The sequence below is a fragment of the Carettochelys insculpta genome, chromosome 24 (assembly GCF_033958435.1).
Source record: "Carettochelys insculpta isolate YL-2023 chromosome 24, ASM3395843v1, whole genome shotgun sequence".
Taxonomy (NCBI): domain Eukaryota; kingdom Metazoa; phylum Chordata; order Testudines; family Carettochelyidae; genus Carettochelys; species Carettochelys insculpta.
Window position 1 is genome coordinate 2943429 of NC_134160.1, and position 22294 is coordinate 2965722.

The 22294-nt window shown below is 54.0% G+C and overlaps 1 protein-coding gene across 3 annotated transcripts in view; it reads left to right on the forward strand.

The window, feature by feature from the left end:
- Nucleotides 1-18869, forward strand: part of COL8A2 (collagen type VIII alpha 2 chain) — a 125695-nt gene extending 106826 nt beyond the window's left edge. For all 3 annotated transcript variants that reach the window (XM_074976196.1, XM_074976194.1, XM_074976195.1), the window contains 2 exons: nucleotides 901-1087; nucleotides 15524-18869. In XM_074976196.1, coding sequence (XP_074832297.1) covers nucleotides 925-1087; nucleotides 15524-17445 — 2085 coding nt within the window. In that variant the 5' untranslated portion in view covers nucleotides 901-924 and the 3' untranslated portion in view covers nucleotides 17446-18869. The remainder of the gene's footprint in view (nucleotides 1-900; nucleotides 1088-15523) is intronic.
- The last annotated feature ends 3425 nt before the right edge of the window (nucleotides 18870-22294 follow it).

Sequence of the window (22294 nt, forward strand, 5' to 3'; positions counted from 1 at the left end):
CGTCTGCCCCAGTGCAAAGTGGGTGTGAATCACTAGTAGAGCAGAACCCAATCAGTCACCACGGGGCTGAGTCCCTGCACACACTTTAGGCCAGTGGAGATACCAGTCTTGAGTTCACACCAGTGATCAGCCATGCTCCCTCTCAGCTTTTCCACCCACATGCAGAATAAATTTTGTCCACCAAGGCATGTGCAAATGTGCACCACCCATTAGAAACACAAAACCTCGCTGTGGTTGCTGTGCTGATCAGCTGGGCAGGACTGGAATCTCTCCTGAGCGGCTGCACAAGCGCTCAGCTTCCAGGGAACGCTGGTGAATAGTGTCTTCTGTCCAAGCTCTGATAGCAGACCCATTCGCGTGCCGCAGGGGATTTGAGTGCTGGAAGGGTTTGTACCAGGGACGGCCAACATACGGCTCTCGAGCCACAGGCGGCTATTTGAGCAATGAAATGCGTGCGCACCTGGAGTGCCGGCCGCCGCACTGTGCACACGCCCCAGCCCATGGAGGGAGAAGCACGAGGTGGGGGCTCCGGTGAGTCAGCGGCATTGGATTAGAGCAGGGTGGGGACGGGGGTGCCTGGCTCTGGGGGAAGGGGAAAGCGTTGAGCCACAAGCTACGTATCTATTTCTGTAGAGCTCTCTGTGGAGAAAGTGATGTGAAAATAACTATCCAACCTGTGGCTCTTTGCGCTCTCTCCACAGCCATGTTGGCGCTTACTCTCTAAGTGGTAGGCCACCCCGGGCTTCTGCCTTGGCAAACTGGGAAGCGTCAGCCCTCCCTGCTGCAGACTGAGTCCTTGCCTCAGCAGCTCCAGCCCCTTTTGTTCGTGGACTTCCTGGGACTCGGAGGCAAAATCCGCAGCTGCTGGGTCTCCCTAACCTCGCTCACTTTCCTCCCCAGAGAGAGACCAGCCGCGCGGCCAGGATGCTCCCCGACGCTGTCGCATTGCTGCTGCTCATGGCCGGCATCCGCCCACTGTCCGGAGGAGGTGCTGGCGGTGGAGGATACGCTCAAGTGAAATACATGCAGCCCATGGTGAAAGGGCCCCTGGGGCCCCCCTTCCGGGAAGGCAAAGGGCAGTATCTTGGTAAGGGCACTTTTCCGCACAAGGGAGCTGGGGGCAAAGGGGCTGGTTTGGGGAGGTGATGAAGGGTGGAAATGGTAACAGGGTTCTGGCAGCCTGCAGCTGCAGCGGCTCGAATAGGGGAAATGGTGGCACATGAAGACCTGCAGTATTTTATTGCATTGGCTGCACCCATGGGTGTGCCAGCGGGCTCCTCCCCATGCCTCTCTCGGCAGAGCCATGTGCGTGCTAGAGGGCAGTGCCCGCTCGCCAGAGCACTTACACCTGCATGTATGTCCCAGCCGAAGCCAAGGAGACTTAACAAGGCCTTGGGTGCTTTCCGGACCTGGGGCCCTAATTGGCGAATGTTCTGATGGGTGGACGAAGGCAGCCGCTGGCTACCTGAAGCCACAAGAGTTTCTCAAGTGGTTGACTCCTACCAGGTGCTGCTAGAACATCCTTGGAAATGGGTTGGACCTGGGCTGGCTGTCTCCCTGCAGAGAGGACAGGGAGCCCCACTGGAAGGCTGCGTGTGTGGTACCTGCTGCGGGGCTGGGCAATGGGGCCCAGGGAAGACTAACTAGCTTTGTGCATTTGAGTCCAGTCCATCTTGGGAGCAGGGCTGCAGTCGGGCAGGAGCAGAGACCAAACAAGGCTCGTCTGGGGCAATGGGTTGTTACTTTGTTGTGTTCCTGAAATAAGACAGATTCCACAGCAAATTCCACCTTCAGACCACCAGCCTCATCCCCTCTCGACTGTCATCTGTCCTTGGGTGCAGGAGCCAGGGGAGTGCCTTGCCCCCTGCTAACCTCTGGGCCTGGGCTTATAATCTAACCATGCCACTGCACTGTCAGGGTGTGGGCATGTGGCGCTCATTGGTTCCGTGGTTCTGCAGGGCGCAGAATTGTCCAGCCGTGGCAGAATGGGGCATGGTGGGAGGAACAGGGTTGGTGGCCTTCAGGCTTGGAAGGGGCATTCAATAACCAGGGGGGCTTCGCAGAGGCCTTGGCAGAGTCCCCAGCCTGGGGAGAGCAAGGTGCCTGGCAAATAACATGGACAATGTTAACCAGAAAGTCACCACCAAAGGATGCAGGGGGTGAGTTAAGGTAACAGGTGGACCAGAGCCATCTGTGGGGTCCCCATAAATGTGGTGAACCCCTGCCTAAGTGTCAGACTCCTCACGCAGTATAAAACTGACCCCCACCCAGGCCAGTCCGCCTGGGATAAATGAGTGCTTGGAACAGTCTGACCCGGCCTCTGCAGGGTTCCCGGTAAGCTGAGTGCTTGGGTGGCTGCCCAGGAGAGAGTCAAAGGCCACATAGCTGATTAGCAGAGGGCCCGCAGCCATCAGCATGAGTTCCTATGGGTGGTGCACCTCCGCACATGCCTCAGTGCACAGAACAAAAATTATTCTGCACATGGATAGAAATAATGAGAGGGAACACTGATCCCCATCCATCAAAGGCAACCCCAGGTAGCTCTGGCCTCCCTCACGCCCTCCCCTTTCTGTTCCTATCCCCACACCTGCCCACACACTGACCTCCCGCCCCCGTAACCAGCATGGGTCCTTCAACAGTGAGTTCTGTGACTCGTGGCCAGGGGCACCACTGGCTGGGGGACCCTGGGGACTCTCTCTGGCAGCAGCACTGCCTGGGGCCAATTCTTCCCCAGGAGTTTCACAAGTGGGTATTTGCGCTGGTCAGCAGCTTCTCGGCTTCCTGCAAACCTCCCTTTTGGCTTGCCCACGGCTCGGCAGAGCACTTCCACGGGCCCACCAGAGCAGCCAGCTTGAAGCAGACTCCATGCTCTATCTCGCCCCCATCCTGTCGCCAGGCAAGGCCAGACGGGGCAGTGCAAGAATCTGATACGCTTGCTCTCGCTCGCCGCCAGAGGCCATTCCCTCCCCGACTGATTAGAACTTGGCTCGTGCCCAAAGGAGGCAACTTTAGCTCCTTTCCCCAGACGTTCCCAGGGCCATTTCCGCGGAGCGAGCAGGGCCTGCAGCGTTCACCCTACACCCCACATGGAGCGGGCCCCCAGCCTTGTCCTCCATCCCTCCATGGCCTGTCCCCCCTTTCCACCCTCCCCGGGGAGCCGGCTGCAGGGGGCGCAGCTGCGAGAGAGCAGGCAGTTCAGTCGCTGGGAGCGAGCTGGGCGCCCTTACCCACCTCTTCACCCAGCTCGAGAAACAGGGGCTGCCCAATTCAATGGACAGCCTCAGGTCTACAGTCGCAGAAAGGAGGCAGCTCTTCACACGGTGCGCTGCTGACCAGCGGAACTCCCGGCCAGGGGACGCGGCGAAGGCCAAAAGAAACCAAGTTTAAAAGAATACAGGAGTTCACGGAGGACCGGTGCATGGATGGCTGGCAGCCAGGACGGTCAGGGCACAGCCGCAAGCTCTGCGTGTCTGACCAGTGCATGCGGGGCCAAGAGGGCAGATCGCTCGCTAATTGCTCTGTGCCGTTCACTTCCTCTGAACCCGCTGTCCTCGCCTGCTGGCAGGATCATTGGTCTGACCCAGTGTGGCCGTTGTTACGAAAGGGGAGGAGTTTGCACAGCTGGGCAGGGCCAGGGGGGCGGAGTTTGCTCAGCCCTGGACCAATGAAGGCTCTCTTCACGACTCCAGCCTGCGAAGGGGAGGAGCTTGCAGCCTTTTAAGCCCAGGAGAAGCTGCCCAGCAGGGCCCTTTCCTGCTGGGGTCTGACGGAGATGCTTACTGCTGATGGAGGGAGCTGGAAGAGGACAACTGGACCCCATTGTGTCCCCTCCCCCCATCTTTTATCCCCAGCAAGTGCTGCTGGGCTTTGAGGCTTGTGCTGCATTCCTGCGGGAGGCTGCCTGTCAGAGCTGCAGCTTAAATCACACGCCAGGGCAGCCTCCTCCTGCAAAGCCTGCCGAGTCAGCCCTGCGTGCGCCAAACCCACGTTGGCCTGGCACCGTCCCCTGGGTCCGCAGCGCCTGCCCTCAGGGCTCCCACACGGCTTGAGGCTTTGGGGCTGGGCAGACTGCAGCCTGGGGTTTCTGTTTGGTCATGCCACCCCCTCCCCCTGCTTTGCTTGGAATGAAGCGCTGGATGAGTATGGGCAGCACAGCAGGACGTGGCCCAGCTGATCACGCAGCAGGAGACAGTCCCTACGTTTGGGACCTTACAGTCACCCTCGCAAAGGGAAACAGAGGGGACGGGAGCTGCCATGCACGGGACTAGAACCAGTTTACCTGAGTCTGGCCCAAGGCAGCGTTCTGTGAGCAGAGCACTTGGGCAGCCACTCAGGGGAGATTCAGGTGCCACCCAGCTGGTTAGCAGAGCACCCACAGCCAGCAGCCTGTGTTTCTATGGGTGGTGCACGTCCACGTGTGCCTTGGTGCACAGAACAAAATTTATTCTGCCCACAGATGTTAAAAATTAGAGGGCACCCTGGTCCGGAGCCCGCTGCACTAGACTGACAGTGCATGGCTGGAGTGTCCTAGCCTCTGCCAGCAGCTTCAGAGAGTGGGACCCAAACCACAGCTCAAAAGGGAGGCTGCCCCGCCCACCCCCCCAGCATGTGGGAGGGAGGGGTGGGGGCAGCACGTACGCGAGGAGCCACATGTACTGACTGGCTCTGGAGATGCTAAGGTGAACAGGGGCTGTGTGCACCCCTGGGCCCGGAGTGTGCCTGAAATGACCCCCTCTGTGTGTGCCACCTACCTGCTGCTGAGGTCTGCCAGGGAACCCTCTTTCCCCTGCTAGGTTTGTATGCACTCCAAGGTGGGCACTGTCTGACCACGTCACCAGTGGGGCCCAGGGCTGGGGCACAGCATGGGGCTCTCCCTCACCAATTCGTCCCTGGGCCTGTATCCATTGGCAGATGGCTGCGCACTCTGACTCTTCCCCAGGTTTCTCGCCTGAGCGCAGCGTGAGTCGTGCCGACAGAGCCAGCCTCTGGCTGGGTGAACGACTGAGGTTTTGGCTCCCTCGCCGTTCCAGAAATACGGAGACAGAGGGTTTGGTCAAACAAAATGTTCTGCTTCATTTCTGACACTTTACAAATGATTTTAAAACAAAAGCAGATGGGTCACACGTCACATTACCCTGCTGGGCACCCAATGGACCACTCAGAGTCACAGCTACGGCACAAATCGTTGGCTGGTTCTGCCCCTGTGCTGCAGGCCTCTGTGGACAGACTTGTCTGCCTGGTTTGGGCTGTGGTGATGCCCCGCTGGGTGTGTAACATGGGCACTCCTCTCCCAAACCCGTCCTCCCTTCTCCCTGCAGGTGCAGGGAGGTGGTTTGGGATAAAGAAGGAATCAGGAGGCCTGAGTCCTGTACCATGTGGCCTTGGGCAAGTCACTTTCTGCACTCTGTGCCTCAGTTTCCCCCATCTGTAGAAAGGGAGTAAATCGTTGGGCCCCTTTGTCAGCTAGGGAGAGCTCAAACAATAGCCACTGGCAGGTGTATAGGCCCCCAACCAGCTGCAAGCAGCAGGCAGGCACTAGCTCACTGCTCCATGCCCAGGGAGGTCCAGGCCTTGCAGCGCAGCTGAGATTTCAGGAGAGGGATGCCGGAGAAAGCTGGATACAGCATGGCTGGGAGGGGAAGAAGGTGTGGGGAGCTGGAATGCCCCCCCACCAACCCCCAGTTTGCGCTGCTGGTGCATAGCTGTGGGGGGGGGGGCGGGGGAGGGATTGAGGTGCAGGAGGGCCCTGCAGCAGCACCACACAGGCCGGTGTGCAACTCACCCTGCAGGGCTTTCGGGAGAGAGGGGCGCTGTCGGCACAGTCCTGGAGCTCACCGGCTCGGTGTCGGGATAGAGCGGACTGGGCCGGCTGCGTTTCCCAGCTCGCTGGCGCCACCTAGTGAAAATGTCACGAGTTGCCGCCGTAAGAAGCCAAGTGGCTTCTCCCCATTGCAATAAGAGCAAAAAAAAATCAACTATTCCAGCCCGGGATGTGCGTTAATAACCCCAAAGTGCGGCCCCTTTCCTGGGCAGATGGCGTAAGGGAAGCCCTGCACCCCAAAGGCCGAGCCTGGGGTCCACGCCCGCTGCCCCCAGATCTAGCTGAGAGGTAAGGACGCTTTATGACCAGGGTTCCCTGTGAGCAACTCGGTTGGGGTGCCCCCCCCCCCCCCGCCCCCCGGAGAGAAAGTGCCCTCCAGCTGATTAGCCGAGTGCCCACAGCTCTGTGTGTGTGTGTGTGTGTGTGGTGCACCTCTCTACCTGCCTCAGTGCATCTAACAAAATTTAGTCTGCTCATGGATGGAAAAAGAAAATTAGTGGGACCCTTGTTTATGACGCTCCTTGGCGAGGCCAGCCTGGCCCACACCTCTCCTGCTGGGCACAGGACGGGAATGTGTGCTCAGGTCGTTCTGCAGCTGCCCTGGTGTTCTGAACAGCTCGTGTGGCTGTGGGCTACAAGCAGGGCCTTGGATTTTTAATGGGTGACAATAATGACCCCCTCGTCACCCCCCACCACCACCCCCAGCCCCATTCCATAGGCTGGGCATTTGTGGTGGCTGCCCAGGAGAGAGAGAGAGAGAGAGAGAGAGAGAGAGAGAGAGAGTCAGGTGCCACCGAGCTGATGAGCCGAGTGCCCACAGCTGGCAGCCTGTGTGTCTATGAGTGGTGCACATACCTCAGTGCACAGAAAACAATTTATTCCACTCACATGGAAAAAACGTGAGCAGGAATGGTGCCAACACCCCTGCCCCCCCCCACAGTTCCTTGAGCTGCAGGTCTCACTCACACACACACACACACCGCCCATGGCTTCCTCAACGCCTTCATGCTGAGCTCCTGAAAAGACCATGCCTCCTCGTTGGCGCCCACCTGGCGCAATGGCAGTTCAATGCCCCAGCATGCAGCAGCTGTAGGGCTCTCACCTAAGACCAGCACCCCAGGGCTAGTCAGGCCAGTAAAGCGCAGCCCCACCTGGCCCCATGTGGCGCTCCATCTTGGGTTTTATAGGCAGCCCTGTGGTAGGGTCACTCCATTACCCAATGACAAGTACAGGACACCAGCCTCTGGGGATTTGGGGCGGGGGGGGGGGCTGCAGGGCCATATCAGGGCTCTCAGAAAGTGGGGGGGGGCAGCCTCCCCACAGTGAGCACCACGGCTGGGCTCTGTAGCCTCCTGATTTGTTGGGGGAGGGAGGGGAAATGCAGGCTGGAGACTCCCCATCCTCCTAGCAGGGGGCGTCAGCGAGGGGGGGGGGGGGGGCGGTAGGGGGTGTGCTCCTCCATGGGGTGCCAGGGAATGGGGCAGCCGGCCAGCAAAGGAGCATTTTTTTCTTTCAACAGCGCCTTGACACCGACTGACCATTAATGTTGGTAGACTGGGATTTGCTACAGCACTGCGGCACCTAATGCCTATTGGCCTTGGTATCCGGGACTTTTCTACAGCACCTAAATCCCATTGGCATCAGTAGAGAGGGGATTAGTTCTACAGCATCTTGGCACCTAATGCCCATTGGCCTCGGTAAATGGGATTTTTTTTTTTTTTTTGTTCCCTAGAGCTCCTACCCTTCCATTGGCATAAATATAGAGGCCGCCGGGGGGCGGGGGGTGGGGCGCAGCGTGGTTTCAGCAGCACCTTGGCACCTAACTCCCTTTGGCCTAGGGGGCTTTTCTACATCAACTCGGCACCTAAAGCCCATTTGCATTGGTAAAGAGGGGCATTTTCTACAGCACTTACATCTCACTGGCATTTGTGGGAGTGGGGGTTTTCTACAGCACCTGAGCACCTAAATCCCATTGGCTGTGGCCTAGGGGATTGTCCAGAACACCTTGGCACCTAAATCCCATTGGCATTGGAAGAGAGGGGGATTTGCTACAGCATCTCAGCACCTAACACCCATTGGTGGCTAGGGTGCTTTTCTACAGCACCTAGGCACCTAACTCCCATTGGCGCTAGTAGATGCGGGGCGGGGGGGGTGGGGGTGGGGGGTGCTTTCTACAGCACCTAACTCTGATTAGCATCAGGAGCTCAGGGGTTTTTTTCCTTCAGCACCTAAGTCCCACTGGTGTCAGTAGCTAAATGATTTTTCTACAGCACCTTGGCACCTAAATCCCATTGGCCTGGATAGACGGGGATTTTCTACAGCACCTCGGCATCTAATGCCTATTGGCATTGGTGGAGGGGGGGATTTTCTACAGCACCTAAAGCCCACTGGCATCAGTAGCTAGGGGGGTCTTTCTAGATCACCTTGGCACCTAAATCCCATTGGCATCGATATATGGAATTGTTCTACAGCACCTGGGCACCTAACTCCCATTGGTATCAGTAGAGCGAGGGCTTTTCTACAGCACTTAAATCCCACTGGCGTCAGTAGATGGGGATTTTTCTATAGCACCTTGGCACCTAAATCCCATTGGCATCAGTGGAGAGGGGGAATGTTATACAGCACCTTGGCACCTAAATCCCATCAGCATCGGTAGAGGGGCTTTTCAGTAACACTTCAGTACCTAACTCCCATTGGCATTAGTCAATGGGGGGGGGGATTTCTACAGCCCCCTCGGCACCTAACTCCCATTGGCATCACTAGGCCGCTCACTGGCTCTGGAAAGCTGGCCCTGCTGGGGTAGCGAGTGGCTGAGGGCCACAATGGGCAAATGGAGGCTGCAGCGTCGCACTGGCTCGAGGGGCTGTTCACAGGCAGACCCAGCCGGGTGCCTCATCCGCACTGAGCAATAAGCCATAAACAGGATTCTGCTCCGGCACCTGCCTGAGCTCTGCTGGGTGACCTTGGGCAAGTCTGCAGTCAGAGGTGGGGGTGGTATTCCCACCTCTCAGGTGCTGGGCTGCTTGGCAGGTGTATGGGAGGTGCTCCGTCACACCCTCTGAGGGCAGCTGCTGCCCAGACCGTGCTTGGGCTTTCCAAGCAGCAGCAGAAACATTTGGCTTCCTCTGCAGCAGCACCTCTGCCCCCGGTGCGGGGGGGGGGGGGGGGGGGCGGGGGCGGGGGCGGGTGGTGGTGACCCAAACCAGTGTGGTAGGTACCTGCCCCAAGACGTAGATCCGGTCCCCCTGTCACTGCATGAGACACCCCCCCCACCCGCCATCCCAGAGTGCAGGATGGGCCTGTGGGCTTGGGGGACCCTGAGCTGCTGGAGCACTCCCTGGCAGAGGAGAACCTGGGCTCAGTCCCACCTCAGCCCTGACCTAACACAGCACCTCTGCATCCTCTGGGTGCGCCTATTCCCAGCGTAACACAGAGCCGTGGCAGAGAGCTGGGCCTGGATTTAAATGCTGCTTCGGGATGAAGGAGCCACTACAACCCCTGAATGCCATCACTGTGCAGAGGTGGGAGACAGGCGTGTGCGTGTTTTGGGACACAGCACCGTTGTTTCACTAAGCACGTGAATGCACGTGCCGTGCCTGGCACTGGGGAGCAGAGATCCCTGACGTTACACAGAATAAGGCCAAGAGGGGCAGGGGCCTTTGGTGGGTGCACAGTGAGGGTTACACACTGCAGCCTCCTGCCTCCTCTGAGCCTAAGCTTGGAGCACCTGGTCCCCAGCCTGGGATAGGACACCCTGCCCTAGGAGCTGGCATTAAGGCCCTGGCTAGCCCCTCCTCTGTGCTGCTCCAACAGGCGCAGTTCTGCTGTGGGACTGTCTCTCCAGGTCTCGTCTCTTTGCACTTGCAGCAAATGGCTGGAATTGAAACCAAAATCACTAAAAGCTCCCAGCACCTCCCCAAGCCGAGTGACATCAGCTTCGGGCCTGAGCTCCCCAGGCACCAGCCCCCCAGGCTCATGGACACAGGCCAAGCTTCAGCTGGGGAGCAAGTCAAAGGTGCTCCTCCCTCTGCCACATCTGCCAGTGAGAAGCATTGTCTGTTCCCACTCCTGGGTGGGACCAATCAGACCAACTTGGTGCGACTGCCAGTGAGGTGACCCTGCTGGAATAGCCCCATCCTAGCCCATTGAACAACGCGCTGTGCACAGACCGCCCCCCCCCGCTCCCCCAGGGCTGACTGCCTAGCCTGAAAGGGGCAAAGAGGCGGGTGACTTGCCCACAGTCAATGACAAAGTCAGGAACCTGCTGGGACCCCTCTGGGCCCCTCTCCCCAGGATGGATGGTGCTGACAGTGTCTGGTTCCTGTGCTCACAAGTCTGTTCTACGCTGTGTCCCTGTCGCCTCATAACCCGTCTGCTCTCCCTGCTGAGCAAGAGTCACAGTTAACTGCAGATTGGGGGCAGGAGCTGGGGGACCCGCCCCCGTGACAAAGGCCATAGGATTTTAAGTGGAGGTGATCTGAATGTTAGCAACCTGTCTGCTGTGTCTTGTCATCTTCTCTGGACGGGTCTGGGACTTTCCAGGTTACACAACACATGGAGTTTTTGCGTCGGGGCTACAATTTAGAATGCAGTGCTGCTCACCCCCTCTGGGGCCGCAGAGGTTTGTGGCATAGTCATATTCCCCAGAAACCCCAGGGGATGCTGACAGCTTCTTTGTTCTAAACAGCCTTACCAGGGTGCTGGGCAGACAAAGGGAAGGGGTTGCTTTGTAGGATAAACTCTTGGAAGTGCCCCCACAGGCTGAGGAAGGGGTGACTTGTTCCATGACATGAACACGGAGACGAAGGGTTCAGAGAGAAGATGGTGATGGTATGTTCAAGGTGGGATGATATTTGCTGTCTTCTCAGACATCTCCAGCCATGACAACCATTGTCTGGCCAAGCAAGTTACCTGTGTGTCCCGTGGACAGGAAAAGCAGGGTGCAGTGAGGGTGTTTTTTCTCCCACACCTTATCAGGGGCTGACTGCCACTGGAGATGGGATGGTGGACAAGGTAACCATTGGCTCAAGCTACTGTGCATGTAATCAGCCTGTGGAACTCACCGGCCCACGCAGGGTTCCCTGTAATTGTTGCCATCCATGGAGGCAATAAATTTTATGTGCACCGAGGCATGTGCAGCTGTGCACCACCAATAGAAACACAGGCTGGGGGCGCTCGGCTAGTCCGCTGGGCTGCACCTGAGTCTCTCTTGGGCAGCCGCCCAAATGCTCAGTTTACAGGGAACGCTGGACGCAAGGCATTACTGAGGCCAACAGCTCTCCGATGTTCAAGGAAAGGTCTAGTAAGTGATACAGCAGCTCATAAGGGATGTATCAGTCCTTGTGCTCCAGGGCACAGCCCAGCTACTGGCTGCTTGAGGTCAGGAAAAATCTTCTTTTCATTGGCCGGTTAGTCCATTACAGGCTGTTACGAGAATTCGTGCATTCGCCTCTGGCGTGGCTGGTGCCGACCCCTGTCAGAGAGCAGAAGAGATGGACTATTGGTCTGAACATTCCTTTGCTGTGGAATTAGCTTGAACCCTTTCTGGACGGGAGGCGAGACCTTCTGCGGAGGCTCTGTCTCTTTTTTTCCCTCCCAGACACCCAGGTGGCTGTTTCCATTGGCATTCTTGGTCGTTTTGCTCATCCGCCGAGGGGAGCATGTGACCTCTCGCTATTGCTGTGAAACGCAGACGTTCTGAGACATGCGTCTGTGGTAAGGCACGGTCTCTTGAAATTGGATACCGGTTGGGGCTGTAATGTCCCAGTTTTTCTGTACTAGCATCCCCGGTTTGGTTTTCCTGTCTGCTTTCTTGGCTGCCCATAAGCTGGCAACTCATGTCTGGCTTTTTCTTTTGGTGAGTCGTTTTTGGTTTGCTTTTTTTTCCTGCCCCCCTGCTTCAAGGGCTCCACTCTATCTCCACGTTCTGATTCCCTGTGAAGTGACCTAGAAAACTAATTCTTTACAAACCATAGCATCCAGCACAAGTAGAAAAGGAAAAAAAAAACCCACATATTGAAATAATTTTCCTGGGAAGATATTTTCCAGAAATCTGCCTAAGCACACAGTTTAAATCCTTTTTTCTCGGCTGCAGAAATCCAGTGGTGGTGTCTCCACAGACAAGCATTTCCTTAATCAAGATAACCATGTGACCTCTGGTAGAGCAAAGGATGTGGGCCAGTCTTTGATATGCAGATAAGTTCAGGAAAACTTAAGCTCTGAAAATGTTTCCATTAATAAAAGAAAATAACCATGTTTCCCGACGCAGTTAAAATGACCAGCGCTAATTTTTGTGCTTAAAGGAAAAGCCCCTCTGAAACTTAGCCGGGGCCTTGTCTGCTGCCTTTATTATTTTTACCACCTGGGCCTTAAATCTCATGTAATCTTTCCCCAATGACTGAGCAAAATCTCCTAGTGTTGGCAGATCCAGCCAGCCCTCCGGTGTCCTTGATTTTATGTCCGCAGCTCAGCCCACTGACTCCCCCCCCCGTCTCCAGGCCATGGCCCTGGCTCTCTTCCCAACACAGATCCTGTTTCGTTCCATCACCCACTTCTCTTTTACCCTCCCCTCCTGGAACTTTTGAACCGCCTTTGCCAAGAGCATTGAACCAAGGAGGCTCAGAGCTTCCTTTAGCTTTTAGTCATTCACAACTCCTAAACCCAGGCCCCACAGCCTGACCTACGCTACCAGCACAGGGGTGCCCTCTGATTTCTAACATCCAAGGGCGGACTAAATTTTATGTGCACCAAGGCATGTGTGGATGTGCACCCCGGTAGCAACGCACACTGCTGCGGGTGCTCTGCTGATCAGCTGGGTGACACCTGAATCACTCCTGAGTGGCTGCCCAAGCGCTCAGCTGTCTACCTACGGGGTTACTGGGCTCTAACAAGGTGGCAGAGGTAGCTCCCTCCGACGGGATGGGTGAGTGACGTGCAGACAGCGACCGCCTCTCCCTAGGTTTGCTGGTGAGGCAGCAGGTCTTAGACTCCAGGACCAGCTGGAGGGTTTTTTTAACCTCTCCTCCTGCGGTGTAGGAAAAGCAGTCAGATGTCTGCCTCTTTCTTTCAGTTTCTGCTTGTTCGGGGGCGGGCGTCAGTGCAAAGTGACTCAGACACATGCTGCTGCAGGTGCTTTGCCAGCCAGAAGCTTGCAACCCCCCCCCCGGCAAACCCAGTTTCTGTGCTCCTGCTTGCACCCCAGCGTGTCGTGCTGGGGTTGCAGCCTATGGCCAGCGCCATAAACTAGCAGGAGCAAATGGTGGGTGGGCGACGTGATTGGCCATAACCAAACTATGGGCTGGGCCATACGCCGCAAATGTAAGCCACTGATGTGACCCTGGCTGCAGGCAGGAGCTGTGACCCAAAGCCAAGCTCGGCTGAGAGAAAGTGGGGCTCAGTGGACAGAGCACTGCCTGAGGCGTAGAAGTCCTTTATTATTTCCCCTGGCTCTGCTGCGTGACTTTGGGCAAGCCAGATCTCCATGCCAACCCTTTGTCTTTTTAGCGTATAAGCTAGTCACACTGGCATTGTCTCCTGGGCCAGAGGATAAGACAGGGAACATCTTACTGCTGCTATGTAAAGCTGTACTGCGTGCACATGCCTCAGTTTGAAACGATCTCTTGGCGCCGGAACAAGTTCAAAAAAGGACAACAAAAAGAACGAGGGGTTTGGAACAGCTGCCGTACGAGGAGAGATTATAACGACTGCAACTCGCACTGTGGAAAAGGGAAGCCTGAGGGGGCATGTGAGGGAAATCTACACAAGCATGAGTGGTGCGGCGAAAGTAAATGAGGAAAATGTATTTACTTGGTCCCCTTACACAACCACTACATGACACTAACAGGTAGCAACCTTAAAACAAACATTTCATCACACAGCACGCAGCGAACCTGTGGAACTCCTCACCAGAGGATGTTGTTAAGGGCCAGATGTTAACAGGGTTCAAAAAAGAGCTATATAAATTCATGGAGGGTGTCTTCTAACAGGCTGGGTGGGAATAGCATCCGGGGCTCTGTCAGAAGCTGGCAACATGCAACAGGAGGGGGATCACTTGATGATTCCCGTGCATCTGATGAAGCGGATCTTTGGCCACAAAAGCTTCTGCTCTGTTAAATCTGTTAGTCTATATGGTGCTACAGGACGTCTTGGTTTTTATGATTCCCTGTTGTATTCAATCCCTTTAGGGCAGCTGGCACTGGCCACTGCTAGAAGACAGGATACTGGGTTAGCGAGACCTTTGCTCTGATCCAATACGCCCATTCTTATGCTGTGTGTATGAACAATGCTCAGCAAAATGGACCCCTGAGCTCAGCTGGAGTCATTCTGTTACTGTCACGTAAAGCATTAGGTGGGTCTTCCTTGAGAATGAGTTTGGGATCTATTTTGCTACCAGGCAGAATGCCTGGTAGGTGGGTAACTCAATGTACATCGCAAAGTAAAAACCCAAGGACCCCCCAATACAACTGAATCACAAAATCACAGAATCCCTGGGCTGGACAGGACCTCAGGAGGTCGTCTAGTCCAGCCCCCTGCTTCAAGCAGGATCAACCCCCACTAAGTCATCCCAGCCAGGACCTTGTCCAGCCGGGACTTAAAAACCTCAAGGGATGGAGGATCCACCACCTCTCTAGGCAACGCATTCCAGTGCTTCACCACGCGCCTGCTGAAGTAGTTTTTCCTAATATCCAACCTACTCCTCTCCCTCTTCAGCTTCAGACCATCGCTCCTTGTTCTGCCACCTGACACCACTGAGAACAGTTTCTCACCCTCCTCTTTAGCGCTCCCCGCCAGGAAGTTGAAGGCTGCTATTAAGTCACTGCTCAGTCTTCTCTTCTGTAAACTAAACAAGCCCAGATCCCTCAGCCTCTCCTCATAGGTCTTGTGTGCCAGACCCTTCATCATTTTTGTTGCCTGTCGCTGAACCCAGGCTTAAAGACAAACCTGATGCGAATGCTTCAAGGCACTTCCTCTGTCATTCACAAATGGGAATTGTAGACACAGAGTGTACATAGCTACTGGTTTAGTGCTCTTCTCTGGAATGGCGCCAGTTCCTCCACATCCTTCCTAAAATGTGATGCCCAGAACTGGCCACAGTACTCCAGGTGAGGCTGACTCAGCGCAGTTGCGTCCTGTGTCTTGCTCAGAACACGCCCCTTACAGCTCCTCTAATGACGACTTTCAGAGGCCTTTTGACCAATTGATGGTGGCTTTGCAATGCGTTGAACGGCCTTTGGCGGGGTGGGGCACCTGATGTGCTAAATTCTCAATGCGTGGCCACTGAAGTCCTTCTGTTTGCATTAAAACAGAAGAAACCTCCTCCATTAGCATGTAACAAGTGCAGTTAATGAGCCCCCCGCCCCCCGCACTCCCTGGGGTTCAGAGCATCTTTTGGCTGAGCTGCTCAAAGTGTGTCACAAAACCGGATTCCCTGCCGTCGGGTGGGGCCGGTTACAGCAATAGCTCCATTTAACAAGGCAATACAGCTCAGAACATTACTTAGGAGCCTAAATTCAATTGGAACCAGTGGGAATTAGTCTCCTGAATGCTCTGGTGCCTCCGGGCTGTGACTTTGCTAACCCTCAGCAGTAGCCACAGTGGTGGCTGATTTCACGATACTGTGTGGCTTCTTCTCCAGCTAGTGGGTGGGCACTAGGCTTTCGCTAACTTCTCCAGTAAGGGTTTGGTGTCTCTTGTTCTTAACAGATATGGCCCCGCTCCTGCCGATGGAGCTCAAAGGAGAGCCAGGTCCCCCAGGAAAGCCAGGCCCAAGAGGACCTCCAGGCCCGCCAGGTTATCCAGGAAAACCAGGCACTGGGAAACCCGGACTTCATGGCCAGCCAGGCCCCGCTGGGCCTCCTGGATTTTCTGGTGTTGGCAAACCAGGTATCCCAGGGCTTCCAGGAAAGGCAGGTATAAAAGGGATGCCCGGCCCCAAGGGTGAACCCGGGCCGAGAGGTGAGCAAGGCCAGAGAGGGTTACCTGGCCCACCAGGTTTGCCTGGCCCTGCAGGCATCTCCATCAATGGGAAGCCAGGTGCGCAGGGCGCGCCAGGCCTACCAGGATTTAGGGGTGAGCCTGGCCCAAAAGGGGAACCAGGGCTTCGTGGGGAGCGTGGCTTAAAGGGTGAAAATGGTGTTGGGAAGCCAGGGTTTCCAGGTCCCAGAGGAATTGGAGGGCCCCCCGGCCCTGCTGGTCCTCCAGGGCCAAACGGCCTTGGGAAGCCAGGCCTGGATGGCTTACCAGGTGCTCCAGGAGTGAAAGGCAGCATGGGCCCACCTGGAGCTCCTGGGATCAATGGGGAGTCTGGACCAATGGGACCACGGGGGCTACCAGGCATTGATGGAATAGGCATTCCAGGTGTCGGAGGGGTTCCAGGTATGCAGGGCCCTGTAGGGCCAAAAGGAGAACCTGGTATCCGCGGCCTTCCCGGTTTACCTGGGCCTGCGGGCTACGGGAAACCAGGGTTGCCGGGCTTAAAAGGAGATCGTGGGCAGCCAGGGTTGCCAGGAGCCATTGGTGACAAAGGGGAGCCAGGCACAGATGGGGAAGCAGGTGAGCAGGGCCCACAAGGTGTCACTGGAGCCCCTGGGGTGCCCGGCTCCATGGGTTTGCCAGGTAAACACGGGCTGCCAGGTCTCAAAGGTGAGGTTGGGCCACCCGGGCCCCCAGGGCTACCAGGCATACGTGGAGACCAAGGGCCAAATGGGTTTGCAGGAAAACCAGGGGTGCCTGGGGAGAGAGGCTTGCCTGGGCCACAGGGACCACCAGGGCTCCTGGGCCCAAAAGGAGAACCAGGGTTCACAGGGCTTCCTGGGGTGCCAGGACTGACAGGTAGCATGGGATCAAAGGGGGACATGGGGATCCCAGGTCAGCCAGGCCTGAGGGGTCCCTCTGGCATTCCAGGCCTACAAGGCCCATCTGGGCCCATGGGGCCCCAGGGCTTACCAGGACTGAAGGGGGAACCTGGCCTCCCAGGACCTCCAGGAGAGGGGAAGGTAGGGGAGCCTGGCATTACAGGACCCATTGGCCCACCTGGAATACCAGGGACGCCCGGCTTAAATGGGCCTCCGGGACCTCCAGGGCCACCTGGTCCCCCTGGGGCACCAGGGGCATTCGACGAGATGGGCATCGCGGGGCTGCACCTGCCAGATGGAGGCGTGGAAGGAGCGGTGCTGGGGAATGGCAAACCTGGGAAGCCACAGTACGGCAGAGGAGAGCTCTCTGCCCGGATGGTGCCTGCATTCACAGCCATCCTGACCTCCCCCTTCCCAGCCTCAGGCATGCCCATCAAATTCGACAGGACTTTGTACAATGGGCACAATGGCTACAATCCAGCCACTGGGATATTCACCTGCCCCATCTCCGGCATCTATTACTTTGCCTACCATGTGCACGTTAAAGGGACTAACGTGTGGGTGGCGCTTTATAAGAACAACGTGCCTGCCACCTACACGTACGACGAGTACAAAAAAGGCTACTTGGACCAAGCCTCAGGCAGCGCCGTGCTCGAACTCAAAGAGAACGACCAAGTCTGGGTCCAGATGCCGTCGGACCAAGCCAATGGGCTGTACTCCACGGAATATATCCACTCTTCCTTCTCCGGCTTCCTTCTTTGCCCCACATAACAGCTGTTGGGGATGGTTCCTTTTTACCCACTTTAGCCATAAACTGTCTTGTTGGGTTGTTTATTAAATAATTTTTTTAAAAAAAAGAAAAAAGAAAAAAGAAAAAAATCACTGGGAAGAACGCGCGAGTCATTGGCGCAGAACCTCGCCCCATGCTGTTTGCTCAAGGCAGCGAGAGGAGACATGGAAAGGAGCCTCTGTTGTGTCTTGGGGTGGGAGGGCAAGGGTAAATGTTTCCTTTGTGACTGCACAGCAAACACACAAACTAGCTTAGGGTGACAAGGCCCTAGCTGTGCAACTAAACTGCTTTTTAAATCAGAGGAGGAAAGCTGAAGAATCCAGCGACCCTTTGCAGTTTGTAATCAGGTGCCCTTGTTCCTGCTGTTAGTACTTGTTACGTAAACAAAGCCATTTTTGTGTCCTCGTTAGCCAGCCCAGGGGCCCTAAGCATTCAACCCAAAGCTCCAGAAGAGTGGAGCTTCCTGGAGAACAGACAGCTCGCCTTCCCAATCAAGCACTTCCCCACGTTACACTCACCGATGCTGGTTTCAGCTTGTGCTTTAACCTGGTCTCTTGGGCCCGACGGGGGTGGGCGGAGTCACTGATCAAAACGGGGAACAGGCTTCACAAGCTTCTTTTTGTAAGTAAATATTTAAGAAAAAATTTCTTAGGAATTAAAAAACCCATCCCCATTAGCACCCAGAAATAGGCTGAGTGCCAAATATACTCCAAAACCAGTCAGGGAATTTGGGACCTCTGCGATGCACAGTGCTCCTGGACCTTTTATTAATCATGTATTGGGCAAGTCAAAGGACTGGTTCCATCGTGTGTGTTTCTGTAGCCCTGAGACTCCTTGGGGCTTAGGAATGTTTCATTTTCTGACAATCCACGGATGGCGCTGAAGGCATGGCTTACGTTGCCACAAGCTGATTTAAGGGAAGGGTTAGCTATGCTTTCTCTAAGGTGTCATTTATGGGCATCTTACTTTTAAGTCTACATTTCAGGATGTGTGAACTTTTCTTCCTTCCACTTTAGGAACCATTTGATTTAAAAAAATAAAGGCGCAGTCATTGTAACTTTCCATGCATTCACTCCACAACGGTGCTACTCTCACTGTGATTTACAAGTACGGTGCAATATGTATTTTTAAATGGCACCGTTCTGCATGAAGCTTTCTGTGACAAGGGTGAAAAACACCATTTCACATATATCCTTGTTACTGCTTTGCCTCACTACTGCTTGAAATGCCATTGATTGGAATATGAGTTACAAGGTTGATTAAAGCTTTTGGTATTACAACTATTGACCATACCGCAACACTGGCCTTTGCTAACTGGAAGAATTGAAGCCTGTTGCTTCATATCAGAGGGGTAGCTGTGTTAGTCTAGATCTGTAACAGCAACGAAGGGTCCTGTGGCACCTTATAGACTAACAGAAAAGTTTTGAGCATGAGCTTTCGTGAGTGAAGTGAGTCTGTGCTCATGAAAGCTCATGCTCAAAACTTTTCTGTTAGTCTATAAGGTGCCACAGGACCCTTCGTTGCTGTTGCTTCGTAGTTTGCCGTTAGGTAAAATGGTTACAGACCATTGCATTTAAAAGTTAGAGAGTCTTCTCATCCTGCGTAGACAGAATGCTGCTTAAGTTAAATCACATATAATATACTGAATTCCTTTCTACAAAGATGTGGCCCTAGGAAAACAGCGTACATGCATTCAGTCGACAGCTCTTTACTCTCCAATGTCCATGTTGCCTGCAACATGGCCAAAAGAAGAGAATAAAAGAATAAGAATGTGACAATGTAATTCTCCAGATTTATTGTAGATACAAATACTTAAACAGACTTTTTTTCTTGAACTACTCTGTCTGTGTCTTGCCATCCGGGACTTCCATCTAGAAAATCGTACTTATCCCTGACTTACAAACAAAGCAGCACAAAAAGAAGGAAGCTAAAGAAAACAATTCCATTGCCTAACATTTCAGATGAGTGTTTCTGGAATTGGGTCTCTCCTCTCCAGGATTTTTGTTTTTATTCAGATTTACAAGAGTGCGATGTGAAGCAATGGAATTTCTAACAAAGACAAAAACGGCTTGGTATGTGGAATTCTGTGGGAAGTTTTTAATTCCTCAAGGCAGAAGAACATCAGAGCCATTCAAGGTCTAGATCTGATTGGTAATCAGTTCTTTGCTTTCCCATTTGAAACAGGAGCTATAAAGTAAAGACCTAAAATTAGATGAAGAGGCGCTCGGTTGCTCTCTTCCAATCCACACTTGAAAGGACAGTGCTGGCCTGGGGCTTGTCTCTCCTTCATTTAAATGTGTTTTCCTGCAGAGAACTAAGATGACCTCTAGTTGATTATACAGCACATCCCTTCATTTCAGAGCAAAGATGTCTCACTACTTCTACCACCTGACCCTGCCAGAGGCAGAGATGGTAACTTGCAGACACTACCTGCACTAGGCTGGGTAAGGAACTTCCACACCATTAAAAATTCACTCTAGGGTGGAAGTTTAAGCCTGTTACTCAACAAAGCAACTTATTTATACTGTGTTCTAACCTCTGTTCAGTCCTGATTTTGGTTTTAATACAATCCTCTAGTTGTGACTGGCAAAAACAGTGACAGAAATGCACATTGTAACCAAACAAACAATAACTCAGTTGTCCAGAAAATATTTTGCATTTTCACGTTCCCTTCACGTGCAGAGCAGAAATCATCATCAACCTCCTGAAGCTCTATAACCTGTATTTATACAGCAATTGCGTGGCAATATGACACACAATGAGGTGAAGAGAATGATGCACAGGTTGAAAGAAGGGAAGGTGTTCAATATAACAAGATATTGTCAGGAAGACTTTTTGAAGTATTTAGTATGTAATAATGCCAGCAGAGGAGTTTATTTTCAGTCATGTGTGAGCACTTGGTATCAGTCACAGACACACCCAGAAAGGGTTGGGCTGGATGAAGTCTGTCAATTTTGAACTATGAAAAATACATTACAGTGTGCGTTTTTATATACAAACCCTTATCTTTTTTAAAGTTTACCTCTAGTATCTTCTTTTCTAACCTAGTATATAGAGGATTTTAGTTTTGCAAATACCTATTACATGCACTGTCTGTCATAGTAAAATTGGTTTAAAATGCACTCTGATTGTGATCAGAAACTGGCCTCTTTGGAACGAAAACTACAGTACTTGATTGTATTGAGAAAACATCAATAAAATTTATGGTATAAAAGGTCATCTTAGCTGTGCCTTTGTCATATTATGATTTGTGCTTCAGTAACAGCTATACGTACCAAGAGACAAACCCTGCTCCAAGAGCTTACACTCTGTACACACCAAAGAAAGATTAATATTCTCCATTATACTTACGAGAAAACGAGGCATGGGAATAGTCCATGACTCTCCCAGGGAGTGTGTATCAGAGGCTCCAGCAGTTGACTCCTTTCCGCCCATGGCTCCTTATTGCCAATATTTTCTACAAGCATCACTCTGGCATGAAAACTGCAGCAATGAAATGCACTTGAACCTCTTTAATTCAGGAAGCCCAGGAAACCTCTTCCAGTCCATCATGATCTCTGGTTGCTAGAAGTCTGGTAGTGCAGCAGGATGCCCGGGTGGACTGCCCGCCTGCCCTGGCCACCCCTCCCAGAATAGCTGGCTGATGGTAGCCTGGCGGTATTGGGGTGATGAGGTGGCTCTGTGTATTGCCCTCGCCCCCAGCACGACTTCACAATGAGCAGCGCAGAGAAACAGAGAAACCCACTGCCCACACTTAACCCCTCACCTCCCCCAAGGGCTGCAGAGACATGCCAGCAGCCAGCCACTTCCAAGAACCTGTGGGAGTAGAGCAGGTAGGCAGCCTGCTTGAGCGCCCTCTGCACCACCTGCAGTTAAGTGACTCCCAGCCAGAGCTTGCACCTCATACTCCCCTCCTGCACCAAACTGCCTCCCAGGGCTTGCACTCTTCACGCCTGACCCTCTCAACTGATGCACACCCCCAGTGGAGAATGCTCCTGATTTGTGACCATCCCTGAAGGACTTGGACCGCCTTAATCCGGGTGTCTCCGATCCAGAACCCGCGTTCCACACCTTGGCTGAGGGAGGAGGAAATGGCTCTGCATGCTGCCACTCCCCAAGCCCTGCAGCTGCAGCTGGGGGAAACAGGAGTGCAGCAAAGTGCTTCTCCAGAGGCTTTTCTGCTGCTATTCCCATAGCGGTGACGAACTTGGTGCCTGGGAGCGGCAGGGGCAGGGCACCAGGTAAGTGCCCCACCTCCATCCCCCTCACACACTTCCCATTCCCAGCACGAACACTCATAGCCCAGCAAATCCCATAATCCTGCACAGGCTCTTTCCCAAGGTTACCAGATTAAAGAGGTTCCAGGGCACCACAAAGGACACTAAGAAAAACTCCTGAACTATCCAGTGGAATCTATGAGATTAGGTGGAGTGTGAACGCAACCCTGCACCTAAACTCCCTCCCAGAGCTCACACCCTAAACCTCAGCCCAGAGCCCCCCTTACACACCACACCCCTCCCAGAGTCTGCAATCCCTGCTCCAGCCCACTGAGTGCGTGAGGGTGGGAGAGAGAGAGCAGAGCAGGGTAGATTCTGGGCTGATCTTCACATCAAAAAGCGACCTGGAGCGTAAAAAGGCTGGACACCACTGCTTCCAGGAATCCCAAGTGACACGATTCCTTTAAGAAAAACAGGCCCCTGTCTATTTTATGGTACACATTTCAGTCCTGGCTTAGGATAAATGGACAACTTGTGCAAGTTCCACGACTTCTTTCCAGTCAAAAGAAAAACCAAGATCCGTTTAACAGAAAATTGGTGTTTAAATATCTTC